This window comes from Pezoporus wallicus, unplaced genomic scaffold, assembly GCF_028554395.1.
Source record: "Pezoporus wallicus isolate ANWC-B61680 ecotype Strahan unplaced genomic scaffold, APGP_CSIRO_Pwel_v1 contig_8013, whole genome shotgun sequence".
Classification (NCBI taxonomy): domain Eukaryota; kingdom Metazoa; phylum Chordata; class Aves; order Psittaciformes; family Psittacidae; genus Pezoporus; species Pezoporus wallicus.
Genome location: NW_026636761.1, coordinates 1,394,323 through 1,418,177, shown reverse-complemented (window position 1 = coordinate 1,418,177; position 23,855 = coordinate 1,394,323). Strand labels below are relative to the sequence as shown.

Here is a 23,855-nt window from a genome sequence, read left to right as displayed (position 1 = left end):
AAGCCTATGAGGTCTGTTTGGTCCCAGTGAGTCCATGTGAGGAATAATCAACAGCACTGTGGAACCTTAGTCAAAGACCTAGGTATCACTTCTTGGTAATGACACTTGAGTTTTCTTTATACAGAGATTTTGGAGATCTAGAGGGCTAAAACGGGTAAGCAGTTAATTCTGGGTGTTATTACTGGGTTCATTCCACCGTGTTGATGAAGAATATATAACCAGTAAAATGGGGTGGTGCAGGAAAACTAACTTGATTTTTAAGAAAGCCTTCCTCTCATCATAACATTTCACAATAAAAGTGGAATTACTTATGCTAATAATGCTTTGGGGTGACGGAATTATCACTTCAGCTGGAGAATGTGTGTGAAGGAGGTGAAGAGCAGCATTTTATGTGCACAGTTTTGCATGGTGGTACCTTAGCATGCTTCTGCCTGGGAATGCAGCTCCACGCTGTGTTAGCACAAGCTGGGTGTACTGCGAGTGGGCCGGGTTGCTGTCTCCATGTATCTGTGCTGAAGTACAGCCTGCTCTGAGGCAGGCACGATCCTTCTGTCCCCCCACAGTTGACTTACACTTAGCCAACATCCCAGCAGTGGCTTTCTGAGCTGCCAGATTGCTCTAGCCAGGATTTAGCCATCATCTTTAGTTATGTTTTCTGTCCTGACACTTTCATTGGAGTGATTAGTATTAGCTTTGTCCTTTAAACCACTGCCTGAGAGGTACATGCAAGCCAGTCCAGTGAAATACAGGTGCCTTACTGTACAAAACATCAATTCAGACTGTAGCTGCCAGTAAAGCTTAATGCATCCAAGCCCAGAACAAACGTGCTTTACTGGTAGCATGTATTGTAGGTGTGTTGAGAGGCATTTAGTTGCTGTCTGTGGCTGTCCAGCTCATTGTGCTCCATGGTACAGAGCATTTTAAGATACCAGGGGAGAATCTTTGAGATGCATATGAAGTGAAATGGGTATATGTGCATTCTTTAGCTTTAGTTGTTCATTCTGTTGCAATCTTAATTGCTTTGGTGAACCCTGACCACCTCTTGTCAGCAGTGCATGCTCTTCTAAAACTGCTGTGACTCTGCCTTGATGTTGTGTACCTTGTGCAAGCAGGAAGGCTGCTGGAATGAATCAGACTATTGTGAACTGGACATCTTGGTCACCCCCGCATCCCAGAATCCATGCCCAATGTGTTACCTCCTTTTATGTTCATAGGAATATTTAAAAATGGTCATATTCTAGATCTTTTCTATGATCTTTGAAACCTCGTGGCTCTGTTGGGTGTAAGACAGCCATTTAGACTGTCTCGATGTAAATAAAGTGAAGCTGGCAACAGTGTGAATGAGGAAATGCTTTTCTGGTCATTAAGTGCAATTTTGTCAAAAGACTGTTTCTCTCTAGCTTTTCTTCTAGTTTTCTTCCTCAGTCTGCATTTCAGAACATGGTCTTCTGAGCGCTGTGCTTGCAATGCTGGAAGAAGTTTTGTTTTACCATTTGAATTCTGTTGTGTTTTGTACACTGCAATAGGCCATGTCCTCTGTAATGCCTATGTTTTTCCATAAATCATCTCTGAGGCATGGTCAGCGGCTCGGACTTTGGTTATTTAATACTGGATTTATCTGACCTAAGTTATTCTGTCAGTGGTAGCTTATTGCTACTGTATCATTAATGGTGTATTCTTTAATTGCTCTTAGAACATATGTCCCATATCACTCAGAGTATGTTTGTAGTTTTAATTAACTTTCCCTTCTCTTTTATACCCATAACATGGAAAACCAAGCTAACTCCAATCCAAAGCTTGCTTCTTGTTGCTTCAAATAAAACCTGCATTAGGGAACAAACAATTTAGGTACCATTTTCATAACTTCTCTGCTGTTTACATTCCATGCAACAAGGTGCTGAGTAGTGACAGGCAGTCAGTGTTGGTAAGCTGTGAATGCAGACTTGCTTTATTCATTTAGTGTCATCTTGGAACCAGTGACAGCCGGAGGAGGTTGTTCCGTGATTGTTCTGTTCTGCTGAGTGTTAAAGTGAAGAATCAGTGAAACACTCAACTTTAGGCAAAAGAGTTTAATTGGAGGTTCTGCCACAGAACTTTGGAAGAAGCTGTGTTCAGGTTTTTATGCAGCCATCCATCTGGATGGGCTGAGGTGTGCTGAGCTCGTGGGGCCATCTAGGTTATGGGTAGTCACAAGAGCTGTGCCACACTCACCCTCTACTTCCAGTCTCATCTACATTCAGGCTTCCAGTGCTGGTAGTACTGGCGGGGCACTGAGTTTTTACAGTACTGCCTCCTAGATGAGGTGAGTGCTGTAATTAATGAGCAGCTAATGGGGGTCTAACAGGAGCTGGGAGTCTAGGTGGTACAAGATGTGCAGACTGGCAAGGCTTTTCGCCCCTTCCTCATGCCAGTCCATAAAGTGGAAGTAGCTCCTGCAGTACTGATGCAAGGGAAATACGGAGCAGCACATGCTTCTGGAGTGACAAAAGACTTGTAGTGACCAAATGTACTGATTGAGGGTAAACTGTTCCCATGTAACATGGAACCCTGGTAATGTCAGAGGTGAGACTTGGGATTTATGCAGTTACTGAGGTGTGGTGAGATGCTGGGGTTTACTTTTCATGCAGAAGAGGGAGACCTGAGCAGCCAATAGCTGGAGCTGAGCTGTTCATTCACAGCCCAGCAACTGTAGCAATACCAAGAATAAGCAGAACCATGGTCCTAAAAATGCCAGACATTCTCTCTGGTCTGCATGAATAAATGATGGATGAAATGGCTGCTGTATTGTAAATGGAATTTATAATGTTAATGATACAATGCAGTCTCTTGCCACAACGGATCCATTCCCAAGCCATATATAAGGTCTCCTTTCTTGTCTTTTTAAGATGTTTGGAAAGGAGCCCACTGCCTTACTCTTTAGTGCAAATAAATGTAAGCTAAGCAGCCTCGTACATCGAATATCGCTGACACATGAGACCTTCCAGCTATGTGTATCTGTCTTCTAAGGCCTTGACTAATTTGCCACCACCTCCCAGTGATAGAAATGAAAATGAAGGTGATTTCAGTGCATGTTACATTTGGTATTGTAAAGATGTAGAAAACCTTGTTTTGTAGCTTGACAGCCTACACTGGTGTGGCTGTCCAGTTCTGTCACTGATTTCACTGTGGCATCAAGCAAGAAATCCCTTTGCTACAAAGAAATCCCATCGGTTTCTCTATTTTAATCTCTGAAATAGCAGAGTGTGGTTGGGATGGAGCGTTTGGAAGCCAGTATTATTGCTGGCCAGGAGAGAAGGTGGTTATGTGATAAAAATGGGTGGTTTTAGGCTTTCCTCCCACGTTTCACCCTGCAGTGAAACTTGTTATGACACCTGGAGAATCAAAATGGTAAAGGGGCCTTTAGGACACGCTGAAGCTCTTCTCTGCATCCCAAATCAGTGTGATTTTTAGCCAGTTTCTATGCGATAGCGGCCAAACTCTCTGACTCCCTGGTGGAAGGGCTGAGATAGCAATACAAAGCTTTTCAAACACCAGCTCTGCTGTTATTTCTGAGCAAGAATGCTCAGCTCCTTTTCAGGGAGCTTTGTTTTATTTACATTTGGGACTTTCCATGAAAGCCAATTGTAGAACAGAGTTGAGTGGCGAGACCATTAATTTTATTACTACTAAAGTGTTGGTTCTCTCACTACTCTAGCCCTCACAAGGCTTCTTATGAATCACTTCTGTAGATGAGATTTCTGCTTCCTCATCTTTAAAATACCAAATAACATACCTGGTAAGTGCCAAGGGAATTTTTACCCCCTCCTTCTGTCTCCAGCACCAGGGACTATCAGCTTGATGTTTTGTCTGGTGATGGATAAAACCAGGCTGCTGTTGACCCCTGTGGCTGGGGCTGTTTACTCAGCCTGGCCGTAGTGGTCTGTCACATCAGGTAGATTTGTGTTGCTTTGGGGCTTTTGGTTATTTAGTGATTACTATAAATAGTTAAAACCAGAGCAGACTTTGAGGTAAACAAGGGAAAACAGAAGCTCTACTTGCACTGTTTGATGAGGTCACTTTTTTGCAGACAAGTATTGTTTAGAAACTTTCTTGAATCAAATGCCAGTGGCAGGATACCTCTGAAAACCTCTTGAATGAGCACGAGTGGCTTTTTTTCAGATAAAGAAGTACCTTTTGGTTAACCTTTCCACAAGTAAAGTACCAAGCTCATTGGACAACTTCTCCCATTTGGATGCATTAACCGATGTACAAATGTCTCTCTCTTAAGGAAGATGAGCTTTTGGGTCTGTGGGTACTTGCTGTGATGGTTTCTCTCTATGTTATTTCAATGATGCTCTTTGTGGAGGCAGCTGTGTGCTGATGGAAGTCTGAGGTTAATGGCTCTTCAGTGCTGAAGCTTTCAGTAGTTTTATATTATTTTCTTAAATACCAAGGGTAAGTTTTTGAGGGTTTGTTTTTCTGTCTTGCAGTAGTTTGTGTTGTGGGGTTGCAAGTTCTGTAGCATTGCTGGACAGGTAAAACGCCATTCTCTCCTCACCAACACACAGGATTAGCTTTGTGCTGAGCCTAAAGCTGAGCTGTAGTGCTCTGTTTGCAGGCAGAGCCACAGGGGGAAAGTCTGAAACTCTCTTTGAGCCCTGCCCTTGCTCACAGCCTAAAGGATTCCATCTCTTGCACGAGATGAAGCGTGTCATGTTTGTCATTTGCAGTTACTATTACACAGGGGCTTTGCACAACTAGGAAGGCTCAAAGGTGACTTTAAAGAAGGTCCAGGAATGAACCTGATGGGTATTCTGGCTTCACAGGGAGTTGGTCCAATCTCTAGCTGAGTTGGAAAGCCAGTGATGTTTTATGTTAAAAACAGATGAACAAAGCCCCCAAACCAACCAACCAGCGCCCAGTCAACCAAGAGAAAACCCACCAAACCAAGAAGGTCCAGTGCAGTGGTCTACTACCTTCAGCATTTTCATACCTGGGTAGTTCTGAGCTTTGTTTTACCCTTCTGAGATTATTCTCTATAGGAATTCAGTGTGGCTGCTTGGCACGTTCCTGCTTGCATCGCAATAAAAGTGTGTTAGCAGGGAGTCTGCTGGGTGCAGAGTTTGTCTGGGGCACAGCTTTATGAAGTAGTAAATTTTCTGTTGCTCAATCTAATATTCTAGAGAAAAACACTAGTACAGGGAAAGGAGAACGTTGCTTCACCTTCCAGAAGTGCCATTAGAGATCTTGATCTTGTTACAGTCTTTTCAATGCTATTACTTGTACGAACAGTAACATATGAGGATTTAAAATCTATTGCAGTCAGAAAGGACAAAGAGCGAGCGTCAATACCAACAGACAGCAACCGACTGCATTAAAGAAAGGGAGATAATGCTTGTACCAGCCCACTCTCGGAGATCAGATCTCAGAAGGGTGAGTTTAACCCCCATTAATTTTAGGGTGGGTTAACTAAGCCCTGTGACCTGTGTCGTTAAACGCTGCTCAAAATGTGCCCCACACTTAAGAATACTCAAGCAGCTCATTCTGCAAAGCTACATCATGGCAGCAGCTCTGGGGGGGCTGCAGTGGGGTTGGACAGCGGAGGTCCCCCTGGAGAAGCATCCTTGGACTGCCCAGCCTTCTTCTGCTTGCAGGCTCATTGGAAATGGCCCTTCCACACTAGAGCAGTGCTTAATACATCACTTGGGCTCTGTTCATTGTCTACAGTTAGTAGTCTAACCTAGGTTCAGCAAAGTAATTAGGAGAAATAATTAACAGCGCTCAGTAATGAGGATACCTCTCCCTCCCCATGTGGTGCACCATGGTAATAACTTAGAAAACACAAGAGGACATTATGAATCAAAAAATAAGTCTTTACCTGTAATTAACTGTGCACACAAGAAGAAAAGTGATCAAGCAGCCATTAATAGTTGCTTTACTGGAGGAGGATACACCAGAATCAAATGCTCATGGCAAAATGTCCCTTTAAGTTGTGGTTCTTGTATAACATTTAATCCAAACAAAAAATAAGTCTCTACCCAAAAACGTATTCGAACCGTACACCATAGGGATGTGTGTGGATAAGACACTGCACTCCTCATGTAGCATGTGCCTGATGGCCCTGCCTTCTCTGTTAAGTGCAAGAAAACAAAACCCAGCAATGAAAATACAGAAATCAATGCAGCAACTAGAGTTGTAGGCAACGGTACGTGGTGGGACGTGGGACTATGCAGCAATGATTGACCAGAGTCCCCCCACTTCCCTCCCTCCCCTTTCCCCTGCCTGTTGTGTTATGGGTCTCTGGAATTGAGTTGACATGACAGGCTCCTTCAATACAGGACACTAAGAAGAGTTAAAATAAAAAGAACACCCCAGCCTATACCAAAGTAAAGAAAGTAATAATAAAAAAAACACCCCTTGGATCGCGGCACTATTTCACCAGGGCCCCGTGGCCCCGGCCCTGTGTGGAGCAGGGAAGGAGAGTCACTGTGCAGAGGGAAGGATGGGTCTATGTCCCCGCTGGGCTGCTGGACCACGGCCCGGCGCAGGCTGGTGCAGTTCCCGTGCTGCTGCTCGGCAGCCGGCTCCATGCTGCGGCCACCCCGGCTGCTGCCAGGATGGGTTCATGGGCAGGAGTCAGCCCCTCGTGTTCCGTGCACCCCTCTGCTCGGGAAGTGGACTGAAAGACGTTGTGCAAGTCCTAGCGTGAAGGAAGGCGGAGGAGACGGTGGGGAGAGCCACCCGGTACCTTGGTCTCCCCCGGCCCCTCGGGTGATGTGCCTGGGCTGAGCTCCTTCCTCTGCAGATTCAGAGGTCCCCCCACCCGTGCAGCTGGAGGGCGAGCACCCCGAGGAGGACGGCGCCGAGGCTGCTGCGCACGCTGGAGGCACCATCGCAGTCCTTGTCGGCTTCACACCTGGATTGCTGGCACAGGACCCCCTTGAAGCCCACAGGGCAGATGCAGCGCTGGTTCTGGTAGCATGTGCCGCCGTTCTGGCAGAGCAGGAGCTCGTCATCACAGACGTTGGCTATAAAGTGAGAGGGAGGAAAGGATTTGAGTGGTAATCCGGGCTATCTTAAACCCTTTGGCTGCAGCACAAATTAGAAGCTTTTGGCTTTCTTCTTTAGCTCCTAGGGGTTGAATTATTCAGCCCCTTAGAGCAGTCCCAAGGCCAGAGGAACACAGTGGGGATTGCAAACTCCAGGAGCAAAGCTATCAAGTCATTTTCAGATTTGGGAGAAATGGCTGGAATCTGCTCACTCTGAGCATCACGGGGGACCCGAGCAGGCAGTGCTGAGGATCCCTCTCTGGTTTGGACCCATCTCACCCCCACCCCACCACTGTGCCTCAGGTACTTACGGAAGCAGCCCTGTCTCCAGTAGTAGTTGGGCAGGCAGTCGTCACACTTGGGCCCCGTGGCACCTTCCTTGCATTCACAGTAGCCGGTCTCATTGCAGCGGTCGTGCATGGAGCCGATCTGGTTGCAGTTACATTCTGGCCAAAGACAGGGCTGTCAGTGCCTGCCTTGCCTGAGGGCCTTGTCCCTGTTATTGCCCCAAGGGAGATGCTGTGACTTGGGAAAAGCCTGGCTACGTGCTACAGGAGGGACCTTAGAGACCAAGGGGCTGGGAGAGCGTGGCTGCATGAGTGCAAGCAGCCATGAGTGCAAGACCACCCCTCTTTGGAGCTGAGCACCTTCTGGTAGAGCAATGCGTCTGAATCAGGTTGGAAAGACAGTATTTGGGCTTTGTTTCCAGCAGAGAGATGCCTTGGCAGGCTGCAGAGACTGTAACAACTGGGGGCATGCAGGTCCCCCCTCTTTCCAGAGAGGGGCTGAACTGAAGCCCACCCCATAGAAGAAGGTTCTACGAGAGCTATCCCACGTCCCGGTGCTGCCCGAGGCCACCGCAGCGCTCACCTATGCATACATTCTCGTCATCCAGCTCCGCCGAGCTGTTGCGGTAGAAGCCGAGGCGGCAGTGCTGGCAGTGCTGGCCCCTCGTGTTGTGCTTGCAGCTCACGCAGGTCACCACGTTCAGGAAGTCGATGTAGCTGCAGCGGTTGGAGTGCCCGTAGCACTCGCAGTCTGCGGAGAGCAGGAGAGAGCTGGGGAGATGGGCTGGGAGCATCCTTCCTTACGCTGGGTGGAGGAAAGGAGCCCCGACCGCTGCTGACACAGGGCTGGGCAGGATGGGTGCACGCAGGGGCTGCCATGGGGGGATTGGGGTGGAAGACACTGCTCAGAGAGGGGGGATCTGTCCCCTTGGGGTGAGGACAGGCAGGAGCCAGCCCCTGCCTGTCCCAGGACATGATCTCTTTAAGGAAAGGCACAATGATGGCAGCAGGCATTGGAAGTGGATCAGGTGTTAATTAAAGAGCTGCCTTGTTAATGAGCAGAGCTCAGCTTGGTGCTTGGGATTGGCTCTGGTGGAGCCGCAGGAGCTGTGGGGGAGCTGGGATGGGGGGGCAGAGCCCCAGCGAAGGCTGTGCTCTGCCTCCCTGTGGCAAGGAGGGGACTGGTCCATGGATGGGGCTGGCAGAGGGTGCAGCAACGCTGCCTCCAGGGATGGGAAGGGCCTGGACAAGGCTGAAGTGGAGCTGGAGCTGCTGATGTCCAGGTAAAACCTCACTGCCTCCTGGCTTTTTCCCCTCTGTCCCTTCTGTTGTACCTCCAAAACAATGCTGGGTGTGAAGTGTGGTGACTCTCAGGTTAAGTGCTTAAAATGACTCTATTCAAGGAAGCGTGGCTTGCGTGGGGTCCCTTGAAACAGTGGACAAGTGCATGAAGGTTTGAACCAGGGCTGCCTGGCACAGCACAGGGATGCCTGCAAAGGCTGCTGGTGGGATGGGAGATGCCACCATCGCTTGTCCAAGCACTGTTCCTGTCCCCAGGGCTGACCTCTCTCAGCCATGGGCACATGCTAGGAAACTACCAGCCAGGTTTAATTTATAGCCAGAGGAACGTGATTATTTGCTTCTTCTTGTTTGCTTTCATTACCATGACTTGGGGTGGTGATTGCCTTGCAGTGTTTGGGTGCTGGGAGTTTATAACACAAGGAGAGGAGGTACCCTGGCTGCCTTGTGGCCCTGCTGTCCTGGTCAGGAGGTGTCCCAGCCAGCACAGGCAGTGATAACGTGAGCAGAAACAGTGTGAGCCAGGTCTGAGCTTCCCCAGCCTTTGGAGAGGAGGCTCGGAGCTGGGGTTTTGTTCCAGGCTCTGACATTAACCAGTGATGAAGGGATGGGAGGGAACGGTATGGGTTGGCATGCACATGCAACTGCAGGAGGAGACTTGTCTTAATGAAATGGTGGCCAGGGAAGATGGAGCACGGCAGAGGTTTCCCCGTGGTTCATAACTGCCTGAGGAGGAGCTGAGATTCTGTTGTAATCTTGATCTTCTGTGAAAGAGCTTCTGCCTCTTCAACCACTATCTAAAGGATTTCAGCTTGGATACTTCTGGCTGCTGCAATTCCCAAGCATTGTTTCACCCTAGGGATGCACTCCTGCATACAGCTAACCACAGCTTGGATATGCAAACCCTCCCCATCTTCTCCATGTCTGATGCTGCTGGACCACATCACTTGGGCAAAGACTGAGAGCCCTGGAGCACCGCTCCCTCCTCTTACCTTTATACGTTTCAATAGGAGCCACTGGGCCAGAGTCTGGTTTGAGCCGGATGAGTTTTGAGCTCTTTGAGGATGCTTAAGGGAAATCAGACACATGTTTTCTCACTGCTTAGCACCGCTCCGCGTCCTACCCTACCGCGAGCAGCTCTGCTACGGGAACAATGCTGACCCGAGCCAAGACCACTGCTCTGGCAGCACTGGCAGCTATTTCTGCACCAGACAGCTGTAGCTGCTGAATTTCTCCTTCTTTTCTCCCCTTCTTAAAGTTGGATGCATGAAAAACTCGCTGCACAGCGCTATCGCAATGTGCGGAGCCAGAAGGAGCTACTCGCTCGTCCCCCCTTCATGCACGTTCAGTGGTGGGAATTGGGTTGTTCAGGATAAGGATCTACAGGTCTGAACAGCTTAAAACACATCTACTGGTCACGGCATTGGTTTGATGGAGGTCACACCAACTAGCACCAAGAAGCTGCTAAGGGAGCAAGGGCTATGGAGGTGATATCGGGCAGGGCTTGCTGTAGGGTCCTGCAGAGCAGGCGCTGCTCACGTACCTGGCTTCTTGCCGTGCCTCTTGCCTGCAGAGTGTGCTGTGCGCCCTGCTTTGCTCTTCGGAGCTGCTACACCGGACAATGAAACACATCTGAGTGCCGTGGTGGGGTCAGGGCTCCCAGGGTGAGCCCAGCATGGCTGGGCTGGGATGTTTCCTCTGGATAAGGGGCTGCTCTGACCAGGATGGAGCTTCCTTGGGGCTGTGCTGCCAGCCAGACCCCCTCCCACACTGAACGATTGGGGTGCTGGGGGTAAAGGCCATCACCTGCAACTCAAGCTGATGGGGTTCGGTGCTTGGTAACCCCCATAAAGAGCAAGGTTGAGCCATGCTGGGATCCCACAGGGATCCTCCCTCTGATGCCATTTGTGAGGCTGCTGTGACACGGGGGCCTCCTTGGATCCCCATTGCTTCCCCTGACCCCATGGTGGGCTGGCACAGTGTCCAGACCCTCCTCCACCAGCGTGGCATCTCTAGCCTTGGACAGGCATGACCTTACCTTGCATGTTCTTGGGAGGGTCTGGTGGCTTCGGTCCACGTGCTGCTGTGTTTGGTGGGAGCTGAACAGCTTACAGTGGCATCAGTTAGAGAGAACATCGGATTTAATACACATCCTCCTCCTGTTTCCTTAAAAAGGTGGCAAAGGGACGCTGGAAGCTCTAGGCAGGGTGGGTTGGTGGAGTTGTATCTTATTGCAGACGGGTTGAAGCAGGAATGGGAGACAACGTCTCCTGGAAATTAGAGTCCTCAAGTGTGAGGAGAGACAAAAAGCACTCCTAAGGGGAGAGTGCAGGAGCTGCTGGATGGCTGAGTGTTGGCATGTGGTCATCACATTGCCCTAGCGTGCAGAGAAGCACATCTGCAGACCACTGTCAAGGCTCAGAAACCCTCCTTTTTCAGCACAGACTGTCAGCATCACTTGGCATTGATGCCCATTGTGTAGGCGAATATGGTTTGTGAGACCACACGCAGACCCAAAATGACAACAATTCCAAAGAACCTCAATTTCAGCACTTCCAGCCTCCCCAGTTGAGTATTTCCAAGCACTGGGCTGTGTCCTGGACCAAGCTTCAACAGTTACTGTGCTCTGCACTGGAAGGGATGCTAATGTCTGCAGCTGGAGCGAGCTACAGGCATCTCACATGGGAAATGAGAGCTGAGCACCAACAGGCAACTGCCGAAGCGTGCGTGCTGGTGGGAGTGCTGAGGAGGAGAAGCTGCAGCCTGAACAGCCAGCGTGAAGCCTCCCAGGGCTCCCACCAGGAGCATCTCACCTTAGGCAGTCACGCAGGAGACCTGGAGCGAGGAAATACACAAGAAGGCATCTCTGCTATGAACACAGGCCTATCTATTTACAAAGTTATTCTGCTCTACAAACAGACTCCGGTCTCGGGAGACAACAGGATTTCCATGATCCTCTCCGTTCACCCCAGCAGCAAGCTGTGAACAATCTCCTCTACCACTTACCATCCTCATCTTTCATGTATATGACTAAACCCCGAGGCTCAATCCAGCCTCACCAGATTCCCAGCTGCGTGTAGGGCACAGACAAAGACCTGAGCTTTTTCCCAGGTGAGAGGAGGAGAGAGATGCATGGAAAACAGAGACATGGATCTAGAAACTAAAGCGTTTGCTGAGCACTGGGAGCTGGTACTCGCTGGCAGGACCCAGCTCAGCCACGTATCTCCTACCTTCTGCTCCGGGGCCATCCTTGGCTAGGGGAGAGCTCACTTGCAGGGGGGCAGCCTCTGACAAGCTGGTGTAGTCTTGTAGGGATCAAAGGGAAAGCAGTGTTATTGGGTGTGCTGGGGGAGCTGGTAACCAGCTGGTGACCTGCCCTGATGCACAGAGCAGGATGGCAGTGGTGTGATCATAGAGTCACGGAATGGTTTGGGTTGGAAAGGACCTTAAGATCATCCAGTTCCAATCCCCTGCCATGGGCAGGGATGAGCTGCCCGATCTCAGCCCACCTGAACACAGGGTGCTCTGCTCATCTTTGCTTAAGGACCTCATCCACAGATCTGCACCCCTCTGCTTTGAAATCATGGAACTGAGGAATAGCATGTGTGTCTATGGATGGAGGCACAAAGTCCTGGTTCCTAACCCAAACTTCCAGGCTCCCCTTCAAGCTCTGCTTGTCCCTTAGAAATACCACTTAAAGAATTTGCAGTTAAGCCATCAAGGAATCTATAGATCACTGGTTTGATTTCCCTGCAAACCCTCCCCCCCCCCCCGGCCCCATACCCCTCCCCTCTCCTCAGTATTGGTAACAATCCCCAGGTTTGCTAGAAAACAAACTAAGGAATAAAAAATTTAAAAGCCATATTATTAATTTGAGGCTCCAGTTGGGTAACATAAGGAGGAGGAGAGGAAAAAAAACCCATCTCTTGATCCTTGCCAAGTTTCAAAGGACAAACCCGACTAGGAGAGAAATGTGATTTCCCAGCCTCAAACAAGGGGATGATAAACAATGCAGAATAAAATAGAGCTTGTCATTAAAAAATCATCCCTTTTCCTAGGAGAAGGTGATAGACATTGTCCTTTTCAGCTGGAAAGTGGAAACCAATTGATATTAATACGGTGTTAAAGAGAATATGAAAAAAGCCCCGTGCAAATTGGCAAGGGTTTAATTAGAGTCACAATAAAAACCAGCCCTGGAGGCATTTTGCTTTTTAGTCATTCACATACACCTCCACTCAATCGCGTTTACAGAGCCAGGGAAATTATTAATGCTCATTATCCTGAGAACCTTTCCCTTGTTGCTCTGGGACATTCATGGACAGTTTTACATGCTGGGAGGGGGAGAGACACGTTTCACCCTCAGACCCAGCTCATGCTAATGGGAAAGTCCAGGCAGCTCCTGTCCCAGGGGCTTGTATCAGCCCCGATGGAAACTGGTGGTCCTGGTGGGTTTCTAGGGAAGTAGAGTAAATGGCACCAAGAAATCACGCTTTGTAACACAAACCACTGGGGCAAACAGCACGGGGATGGTGGGGAAGGACCCAGAAAAAGCCCTTCTCAAAGCATAAACACAGGGCTCCCTTTCTGCAGCAGCTGCGCCAAGGGCTTTTGGTGCTCTCTTTCTGTCCACCAAGCAGGGTGCAGGTTGGGTTTGTTTGTCTGGAGGTGAACTGGCTCTGAGGAAACTGCTACGAACCAACGAACCAGAAGGGGGGAAATGGAAGCGAATAAATAAAAAAAAAAAAGAGTTTTTTTTTGGTTTTTTTTTTTGCTTATTTTGAGCATGGGAGAAATGTAACAAATGGCAAGGAAGAATTTGACAGGCTTCAAGGAAGATTTCAAAATAACAGAATCGCAGAAGGCAAATGGGAATAGCACTTAATGCATCCTCCTTAGGGTAGCTCTGCACTTTCCCTTCCTTCTACCCATTCTGGCAGCCTTGACTGCCTTCAGACCACAGACCGTGCCCATAAGCTCATTCTTCTCTCCCCTCTTACCACATGCCAGGCGACCGGGCACAAAAGCATCCTACGAACATGACCACAGCTCCACCTTGACCACGGAAAACACCGCGAGCAGCCAAAGGAAGCAGATGTCTAGCAGATCCATGCACCCCAGAGACAACCCAAATCTAATCTACTCCTCTAGCCTACGTGCTACATTGCTTTCTGCCTTGCCGCTACCCACTAACGTGCGGAGGCATGAAGGAGAAGGGAAAAACACATCACTTTGGCTTTAAATACCTGGTTTTTTCTCTGTTTCTCTCACGGGCACAGCGAACTCAGAGGCTGGTCTGAGGATGCTTGCTTACGGTGGGAAGGAGAAATTCAGGGGCAGAAGACAGTGTGTAAATCAGAGGGTGAAACAGCGCAGGATGGGGCAGGGCTCTGAAAGGGCTTTCAAAGCTGGCAGGTTGAGCTGTCCTAAAGCAAGGAGGGATTTGTGCAATGCTCTAGAATTCTTAAGGCAGATAACAACAGAATATCTCTCATTGGGACTCTGACCCAGCTTGGGTTTTATTGCATCTCCTCACCAAGAGCTCCAAGGGGCATCTCTTTAACAAGGTGTTTCTCTTGAGGTCCAGGCAAGTTAGATTCACAGCCCTTTGGGGATGTCATTTATTTAAAGAAGCATTTATATTTTATGCTATTTGTATTTTATATTATTTTATATTATTTAGTTTATATTTTGCAGGGGGAGGGATGTCTCTGGTCAAAAGCAGATCTGAATTAGGCTGTGAATTGATTCCCTCTTGCTCATCAAAGGCATACTATGGACCTTTGGCCTCAAACCCAGCATGCTGCCCATGAGCAGATCCCTGAACCACTGGGTGGCCCTGACTACCTTCTTATTTGAAGCAGCACCTCCAGGGACTGTCTCCATCCCCTGGCACAGCATTCTGGGGTTCTGGATGGGGTCGAGGAGCTCAAAGCTCAGGCCTGGCCTTATCAAGCCAGAGATCTGGCGGCTGGGCTGTGATTTACTCATTTATTTTGTCCCTTGCCATCAGTTAATGGAAGCATTCTGAACACATTCAGATCAGGTTTTGGAGAAGGAATAAACCTAAGGTACATCACATCACCCTCGGAGAAATTTGGCAGGGGAGACTATCCCCATCACCCCCAACCCCATGCAGACGCTATCCTGCCCGCCCCAGCTGAAGCAGAGCACTGCAAGTCATAAACAGTATAGACACTGAACACACACCCTCACGTACACAGCACTTGTAAAAGAAATAGACCTAAAAGCATCGCTACAGGTGAGCATGGATGAAGATCAATGCTCCTAAGCGCATGGTGCAGACACAGATGTGATCCCCTGCTACTAGTGGGGCCATGTGAGCTCTAGGCAGGGCTGGTGGATACCAATGAGGTCCTGGGTAAGGAGCACTTCTCCTGCATTCTTTTGCCCAGGGTCCCTCCATCTCCAAGGAAGTTGGAGCTAAACTCCGTGCTTCCTGATGAGCTACTCAAGCAGGGTACTTCCACGAATATATCTATATTTGCATAAACATGCAACCAAGTCTCCTCATCCCTTTGACTGGCTTCTGGCAGCTCCCCCAGACAGACTGTTACTAACACACTGTGGGTGTAAAACGTCCTCCTGGGAAATATCAGGCCCAGAAAGCGTGGCGAGGGGAGGAATGTGTGTCTAATTCCCCCATGAGAAGCTTAAAAAAGTGTCCTGCTGTTAAGTCCTCTCTGCTCGGTTCCAAACGACAAAGCGAAAACGTTGTCCCCTTGGTCAGGGGCGGAGGGAAGGAGGAGCCCCCCGAGAAACGATAAAGGTTTTCCTCCATAGGGTGGTTTTAGTAGCTAGAAAGCGTGTTTGTGGTGTGCGTGTGAGCTCCAGCCCGGTGTGCTCCATGGATGCTTGTACAGCAGCCTGGGGAATGTTAATGGAGGTCGGGATAGAGCAGGATGGAGTATGATTCCTCTCTCCTTCCAGCCAGGCAAGATGGGGTATGTGGTTTAATTTACAGTGGGACAGTAAAGCCTTAATTGTCTTCCTGCCATGCTAGTGCTGGAGCTGTAAGAGAGCATCTCCTGCAGCCGTGCCAGCCCCGTGCAGAACAACGGTGCCAAGTGGCTCGAGGAGGGATGGGTTTTGAAAACCTTTCTCTTTAGAAAAGAAAAAAACAAAATTGAGAAAAAAAAAAGGGAAAAGTGTTGCTTCCCCCGCATCCAGTCCTGGCTTCACTTCTTGCTGCCTTGATGATAACAGAGTGACAGCAGAGTGAGATCACCCAGTGAGGGGGGGGGATGTCAACCCATGGTGCGGTTGTTGGCTTTGAGGTGGACCCGTTGTGGCTGGCTCCTTGCTTATGGGGACCAAAAGGCTTCTAGCTCATGTTACACGTCAAAGTGCCCTTGGACCGAATGGAGAGAACGGCAACGCAGGTCTGCCCAGGGTGATTTTTATCCATGTCCCTTTATCATCCTACAGAGCAGATAGCCAGGGCCACTGACACTGGGATGGGAAGCAGCTATAAAGAGGAGCCCAGCAGTGAAGTCCTGGCTCTTGGAGCGAGGCAGGGAGCGTGGCACCAACCTGGCTGGGTGGTGGTGGCAGGCAGGGTGGTGGTGGTGGTGGTGGTGGTGGTGGTGGTGGTTGTTGAGGTGGTGGTAGTGGTGGGCGCTGTTGTGGTGGTGGTTTTTGCAGTGGTGGTTTTTGTGGTGGTAACCCGCTGCGGTCGCTCATACGCTAGCAAGCAAAGAGAAGAGGTGGAGGCACTTACTGGGGGGGGATGGATGGAGGGTTTCCTTGCCAGCCCATGAGGCTGCTGCACTGGTGACCGATATCCCAGCGCGGTTACAACTGGGGCACTGGGGGGATTAAGGCTCGATGACGCTGGGTGCAGCGAGCGCGTGTGTGTGTGCAGGAGGCTGTGACTGTATCAGCATCAGCTTACCCTGCTGGTGCAGATATTGGCTTAAATACTTACAGCTCTATCATAAACTAATTGCCAATTAAGCTGAAAAGGGGAAATGAAGCACACTGTGGCACAGATGGGGTGATGAGCATGGGGGGGAGCAGAGGAGCCCTCCCAGCCCAACCTGCCAGGAGCTGCGCTTCAGTGCTGTGCTTACGCTGCCTGATGTCTGTGTTCATGGAGCCCTGGCTCCATAACAGCACCATCTCCTTCCGCCACCCAAACTACCCAGCACCATCAATACCAACCCCTACAATTGGCACTGTATTAATTTCCACTGGCAAATTAATTAATGGCTTAACATCACAAGCCCCCGTGGAGCTGAGCAGGAGCGGTCCCGGGTACACCACCGTGCTCAATGCAAGAGCCCCAACTAAAATAACAGTGGAACACAAATTCCTACTTAACTTATACCTGCTGCCCTCCTGTCCTTGCTTGTCCCACTGCTTCAGGCAGATTATCATGCTTAATTTCATAATAGCCCTGAGCTAGTTTAAATACTTAATTTAGGTCACTCCTAGTCTCCTATGCAGCCTAAATAATCTCTCCTTAACCGGCCTTGGACACAAATCCCTCCTGTCCACCTCCTGCACATCGCTCCCAGCACCCCCACAGCTTTTTCCTAGCAGGACATTGTGATGGGAAACATTTTCCAGTGACACAAAGGTAGCACCGAGGATGCCACGTTCTGTTAAGGGAGGAGAAAAGATTCATCAATATGGTTTTCATCAGGAAAAGAGTGGTTTTGACTGTTAAAACATTGGGGTTTTTAATCCTAAATTACTTAAGGGATTCCTTCAATTCTATTTGGAATTTTTAACCCTTTCAGTTTAACTGCTTGAAACCTAAATATGGTTCATTTACCCAGAAAACCCATCCTCCGCTTTCCAAATAGGTGTATTTTTTCTTAACTGCATTTGTATCTCTCTGGAACTGCTTCTCCTCTGATTCTTTCCCCTTGCCTGCAGACCAAAGAAGTCATTATTCCTTCAGCTCCCTGATTTGTTTCTTCTTGAGGGTAATTCTGAGCCATAAAATAGAAGCCCAGGTTTCTGCTTACCCTAACCTCAAGACTCTTTGATATCAAACAACCTCCAGCTTTGTTAAATAAGGACTCCTATCATACCATCAGTCTTCCAGCAACAATCCCAGTGGAGCTCTATCTTTGCTGCCAACACTCCAGAGATGTATGTTTATATACATACACATGTACATATGGATGTACACGGTCTAGATAGGACAGCCCAGGGTAACCCAGACTGGATGCTATGCCAAATAATTCAAACCCAGCTCCTTCTCAGAGCAGAGTTCAGCAATACTGGGGCAGGGGGGGGAAAGTTCACAGCGAGCACTGATGGGTTTGAAGAGGCTTTTTTATTTCCTTTCCGGCTGCCATACTAATGAACCTCATGGGGGGAAACCGTGCCAGAGGGGGAGGCAAAATGAGGCTTCTGAAGTCAAAGCAGGAAAATGTAAGACTCTTTGGCAGGATGGAAAATGAAGCACAATTAGGGAAGAATTATTGCCTGGAAAATGGGAATGGACAGAAAACAACCATTTTTGTTTCCTAGTGACATCCACAAGGCCCATGCACCGAGGTGTTAAACGCCAGCATTTCAGTTATGGTTGTACTTACTGCCAAAGGCTGAGCCTGCAGCTGCACCTGGAAAACACAAGGAGAAGCCCAGTTACTGGAAGCAGGACACCATTGGCTCTGACACCAGCAGAAGATCACAGAGTCACGACGTGGGACTGAACATCAAGGAATTAGCAGGGGTCTTGCTCATAGGCATATCTGTTTGCTGCAAGAGCTTAAAAGCTGCTTTTGTCAAACCCCAGAGGCAACCAGACAGTGCTGTCTGAGGTCTTGGCATCTCAAGCCTTTCACCTGGGGGAGAAAACCAGCATGGTCCTTGATGATGGGTTTTTCTGTTCATCGTTTCCTTGATGTTATAGGCCAAGAACATCTTCTGAGGTTCACTGGGCTAAGTACAAGCTGTAAGGGCTGAACCGGGTGCTGTCACAGCCGGGGGAGTTCTTGGCGAGCAAGGAAGGTTGAACACCCTTCCTGCTGCAGCACTCACTCAACAGGACACTGCGAAGTCACTGGCTTCAAACCGACCAGTTGAGGGCCACCCAAGGACCAGCTTCTGGCTTTCAGCACCCAGGAAACTGATGGCCGTGGTCTTCCCCATTGTAACAAGTGGAAGAATCATGGAAAGTCTCAGCTTTGCATGAACATAAAGAACAGGACCGGTGATGGAAGAGGTGAGACCACCAGGAGGAAAGGGCTTCAGAGAACTGCCTCTGTTGCAGAGGAACAGGATAGAGGGAGGATGAAGCAGTAAGAATTGGGAGGGTGGGAGAAGACTGAGTGACAGATGGGAAGAGAGATGAATGGGAGAAGAAAGAGCAGAGGAGAAAGAGAAATAGGAAGAGACACGAGGAACGGAGGGGAGGGAAGGGAGAGAACAGCATGTCTGTGCCTGTCAACACCAGAAACTCTCCCAAGCTCCTTTGAAGCAATGCAGCCGCTTGGTGGGAGCTGACAAGCTCGTTCCCTTTCAAAGAACCTGCTCATCTACCAGCCCTGGCACACACAAAACATTCCCGTCACAGCCTTCGGAGCTCGAGTTTCAGCTTTGATCATCTTAAAGCACATAAATCTTTCAAAAAATTTGGGGGGGAGGAAGGGAAAAGATTCTCTTTGGTGATGCTCAAAGCTGCTGCTTGAAAGGCTGGAGTGGCTACTGTGGCTCCATGACATTTAAACAAGTCTGCTAATGTGGACTGGACAGAAACCCAGGAGAAACTGGCCCATCTGTGATGTTTCCTGCCCCAGTTCCCCTGCAAGAATGATGGTGGATATGCAGCCTTCATCTCATCTGCGTGCCTTTGCTTCTTGCTCCAGCAGGCAATTGGATGAGACTGGAGCTGCGCAGAGGAGCTTGCCTGAAATACCAACACAGAACAGGATCCAGAAAGAGATCCAGAAAGCAGCCTGCCCTCCCGCAGCTGAGCAGTGCCGGCGCTCAGCCCGTGGACTACTTGACAGCCAGTGCTTTGCTGCGGCTAAATAATGCCTTCAAAGGACAGTGATTTGCACTGCCACAAAGCCATGGACCTGTATCTTGGCTCAAGGCCATCCTTCCTATTGTTGGCCATCATTTGAACTCATCGCTCCTCTACCAGTAATCAACAAGTCACCTCTGCATCCACGCAGATCCTCTGTCGGTTCCCTGCGTACTAAGACACAGGTAAACACCCACTTCCCTTTCCAAAGCTAGACATTCCGCACTGATTTGAGATGGAGGAGGACGAGACGAGGATCACCTCCCCTCTGCGGGTGTTGTGCAGCTGAAGGTGGGAGTGCAGCCAGGGCTGGCTCGCTGCAGGTTACTTACATGCATTGGGGGACCCGTTGGGGAGAGGCAGGTAGGATCCTGCTCGCCAGGACCTGGAGCGAAAGTTCTTCTTGCACTTGCCGCAGTCCTGCCCCGTGGTGTTGTGCTCGCACTCGCACTGAAGGCTGCCCTCTTTGAAGGTGCACAGGTTAGCGTGGAGGTTGCATTTACACCTGGAAGAAGAAGGCAGGAGAAGAGCTGTCGGGTGTCACTGCCACTCTTCCTTGCCCCTAGTGCAGTGCGGCCTGCGTGTGTGAAAACGTAGTGGTGAAGTTGTGCTGGTTGCCCCTTCCCCATTCCTTCTGCAGGACTTTCTCACTGAACTCAGCTGTTTTCCCCAGGTATCTGGTGCTGGGGTTCCAATGTCCACTTCCTCACCTAAGAGGGATCTGCAGCCTCTGTTCCAAGATGAGAGATTCTCTACTCCCACCATCTGACTGCGCAGACCATCTAATGGTGAGTCAACGCCTCCAGCTGAGACTGAAGGCTGTCACAGAAAGCTGGGTGAGGAGCTCAGATGGAGGCTTTTGCTTGGAGGCAGAGAGGACAGCCTCGTGCTGGAGCATGGCTAACACTGGTGGGACGCAGCCCCTTGGCCCCCATACAGTGTGCTAAAGTCAAGAGCGTGAAGCTGCCCAACACAAACCCTTCTCCCTACGTGCAGCCTGCTGTGACCAAAATAACACAGAGAACAAGTCACCATCAGAATCTGCCTTTTAGTCCCCGCGTCACCACAGAAGGCAACAACGAAAAGCACGACTCAGCAATTTGCAAACATTAACAAACTTTTAATGAGCTGTAGTGCAGTATGCAGGGAATAATTATCTCTGTGCACAATCATTCCTGTTGCTCAGGCTCCGGAGGTGACTTACGCAGAGCACAGAGGCTGAGCCCGTAACTCACACCCAGCTCTGGTGACTCCTGGGCCCAAGCTCAGGCCATCAGACAGAGACTTTGGGGACCAAAACCTCTCATTTCATTCCAGGCTCTGGATCCTTAGCACAGCCCAATGGGTTTTTACTGCTTCATGCAGTAATTTACACCCTCAGAAGCAGAACCATTAGAAAACCATAGTGCCTTATGTGAACGGGTTAAGAAGTCTGACCAAGCAGTGCTTCATTTTAGAGGGCTAATTGCACAAGAGATGCGATGCTGAGGGGTATGAACTGCTTGCAGAGAAGACAAAGGAAACATGGCCTGTTGGTTCCTGTGCTCAATCTGCACTGGGATAAGCAACCTGGATTAGACTGGGAGCTGAAAGCCGGGTCTCTCCCAGCACTGTGCATGCCCACCAGCTCCTGATGTCTCTCTCATCTTCCTTGGCAATCCTAAAGATGCTCCCCAGCCGCCTGCCTGCTCTGCCAAGGCTGCCTTTGCTGCTCCTCACGCATGGCTGGATGAGTGACCTCATGTATGATTTGTTTTACCTCTCCCTCCCCTCCCTGTCCTTAATTCTACCAAACCCCGCTCAGAGGCTCAGCATAAGCTGGATGAGCAGTGTCTCTCCCTGTCTTACAACCCTGCCCTGTCTCTGATCAAGCAGAGGAGCTGCAGTCTCTAAAAGGGAGGAAGGAAGAAAATGCGATCCGTGGAGCAGAGGCAGGCACACTCAGCGTGCTCCACTTGAATCTGTGTGTTAGCAGGAGCTGGAGATGCCACGTCATGTCTGAAAGCACTAACAGCCTCTGAGCTTCAGTGCTCTGGGAGCAAGCCATGGATCTGAGCACCCAGGGGAAGAAAGCAGCTTTGGCCAATACCTGCATAGGAGGGATGCTGTGTATCACCGTGTGCCCTCTGCCTCTGATAAGGAAGGATTTCAGCCGAGCTATCCCAGCCTTTTGGCAGAGGTGGTGCCCAGCCCTGGGATGCTGTGGAGCCAGACTCTGAATTATTCAGCATCCACACAGCACGGCCTCCTTCTCTCACTTCAGAACAGTCAGACGAGAAGGAAGCAGGCGAGATAGCAGGTTAAAGCAGGTCAATGCTTCACCACTGCTGCTCTGGGCCCAGCCTGAATCAGAGCAACAGCTTCTGAGAGCTGCAGCTCTTCTCCCTCCTACCTTTGGTGGGAGCAATGGGATGGGAGCCAGCAATAGTGTGCTCCTAAAATCCAGCTGAGGGGGTGTTTAAGAGCTGCAGGGGAGGGGGTTCAAGGAGGGTAGGGCCTGGCATCCCCCTTGTTTCCTCTGATGATGTGGCAGGTAGCACTTGGCTCCTGTCCTGGACCCTGCTGGTCTCGCAGGGGGAATGTAAGCAGTGGGTGACCACCGACTGGTCCCCCGTGGTAGCCTGGGGCAGCCTCAATCCCCTTCTCTGCCTGCAGCACATCCTTGCTCCTGGCATCCCCTGTTGAGGGCAAAGCAACCGTTTTGGGGTGAAACCCATTCACTGTTAACTTGGCTCCAGCTACACCCCCCCCCCCCCCCAAAACCATGGGACCCAATCTTCTCACTACCAGGGAAGTGATGCACGGCTGTGTGCAAGAAGCAGTCAGATGTGCCTGCTGGTACACAAATGCCACTCACTCGCTGCTGTGGAGCCAAGCACCAGCTCCCAGGACATTCCCCAGCCATCTCCTGCCCTGTGAAGGCACCCATGTTCCCCTGCCAGTGGGATGGGGATGGGATGGGTGCTCATGGACATCCTCAGCCCCTGCATCCCCCATCCTGCATCACTGCAGGGTGATGGAGCATTGCTCTTCCCAGAGAAACCTCTCACTTCCTAACTGGGGCAAACAAGGAAAATTAAAGAGAAAGCAGAGGCAGCTGGTCACCCTGCCTGCTGTGCCCAGGTCACTTCTATTTCTCACTGCTCGGCCATTCACTAATGTACAGAAGTTTTGTTATCCAAAGGATCAATTTTACCGAGGAATTGCTTTCTGAATTTGACCTTTGAGGATCATCAATCTAAGCAGAGAACTGTAACCCCAGCAAGCTGACCCCGCAACACAGCACTCTGCAGCCCAATCAATCAGGCTGCATTGTTTAATGGCCAACAGCCGAGTGCCTTCAGCCAGCCCTGATTGCCAACACCATTTGTGCACAGGTTTCTGCATCCAGGCCTCCCTGCTGCTGGGGCTCAGTGGCTCGACTTCAATCCCTTCTTCAGGCTTCTCTGCCTCCTCCTCTGGGTCTGTAGCCCAAGGACGTGTGCTCGCTGATGGTCTCTTTCCCCAGCCAAGACCCAGCTGGTGGAGAATGGAGTAAATGGCATTAGCCCATTCCCCTGGGAAGATGCTGCTACTTGTGCTTGCCTCCACTCATCTTCCTCAGGCAGCCAGCCATCGCAGGAAAGAGAGGATGAAGGAAAAGGTTAGGAGCTACTTAGTAATGAGGCTTAAACAGCACCAGTGGGGCAGACACCTGTGCTGTGTTCTCCAGAAGGCAGCGATGGCCCCGCTCCAGCCCCGGGGCTGCTCCAGCCAAGTGCTGGTTGCAATATGGTGTCTTTGGCTCCAGAGAGATCTGAAGAGCTGGGAGCGTTTCTTTTCTTTAGCTCATGGGTCAAAGCTATTGGTGACAGTGCTGTTTCTCAGTGAGCACGCGGGATGCAGCCATGGTGGTGCATGGCTTGGAGAGGAGCAGCCCCAGCACGCATGCAGGAGGAGCTACTGGCACCCTCCATGGCCAGGGGACACCCAAGTCCTGCACCGAGCTGTTCATAGGCAACACAACTGCATTATGCACTAGACAGAAGCTGTCTCACACCGTTTCCAGCAGAGGTGGCTGCAGCAACGTGTGGCCCCAGACGTTACAGTTTGCTCGACGAGGTATTCATGAGTTTATTTTAGTGCAGGTCGTTGAGCTGCTCCCTTCCCTCAGGGTGAGTGCAGTGTGGTCTGATGCTGCCAATGCCTCCACCAGGGAACACCACGGAGCTTGGAGCACCAAGGAAAATTGACAGG

The 23,855-nt window shown here is 50.1% G+C and overlaps 1 protein-coding gene across 2 annotated transcripts in view; it reads right to left on the bottom strand.

The window, feature by feature from the left end:
* Positions 1–6,442: 6,442 nt before the first annotated feature.
* The window catches only part of NTNG2 (netrin G2), a 44,337-nt gene continuing 26,924 nt past the window's right edge, over positions 6,443–23,855 (bottom strand). Inside the window, exons 4-14 of one of the 2 annotated variants that reach the window (XM_057401585.1) lie at positions 19,952–20,124; positions 18,184–18,210; positions 16,166–16,318; positions 13,858–13,920; positions 11,845–11,919; positions 10,653–10,697; positions 10,158–10,223; positions 9,607–9,681; positions 7,899–8,066; positions 7,340–7,474; positions 6,443–7,007 (exon numbers count right to left, since the gene is read on the bottom strand). In XM_057401585.1, the coding sequence (XP_057257568.1) occupies positions 6,787–7,007; positions 7,340–7,474; positions 7,899–8,066; positions 9,607–9,681; positions 10,158–10,223; positions 10,653–10,697; positions 11,845–11,919; positions 13,858–13,920; positions 16,166–16,318; positions 18,184–18,210; positions 19,952–20,124 (1,201 nt within the window). In that variant the 3' untranslated portion in view covers positions 6,443–6,786. The remainder of the gene's footprint in view (positions 7,008–7,339; positions 7,475–7,898; positions 8,067–9,606; positions 9,682–10,157; positions 10,224–10,652; positions 10,698–11,844; positions 11,920–13,857; positions 13,921–16,165; positions 16,319–18,183; positions 18,211–19,951; positions 20,125–23,855) is intronic. The other variant, XM_057401584.1, reaches the window with a different exon arrangement.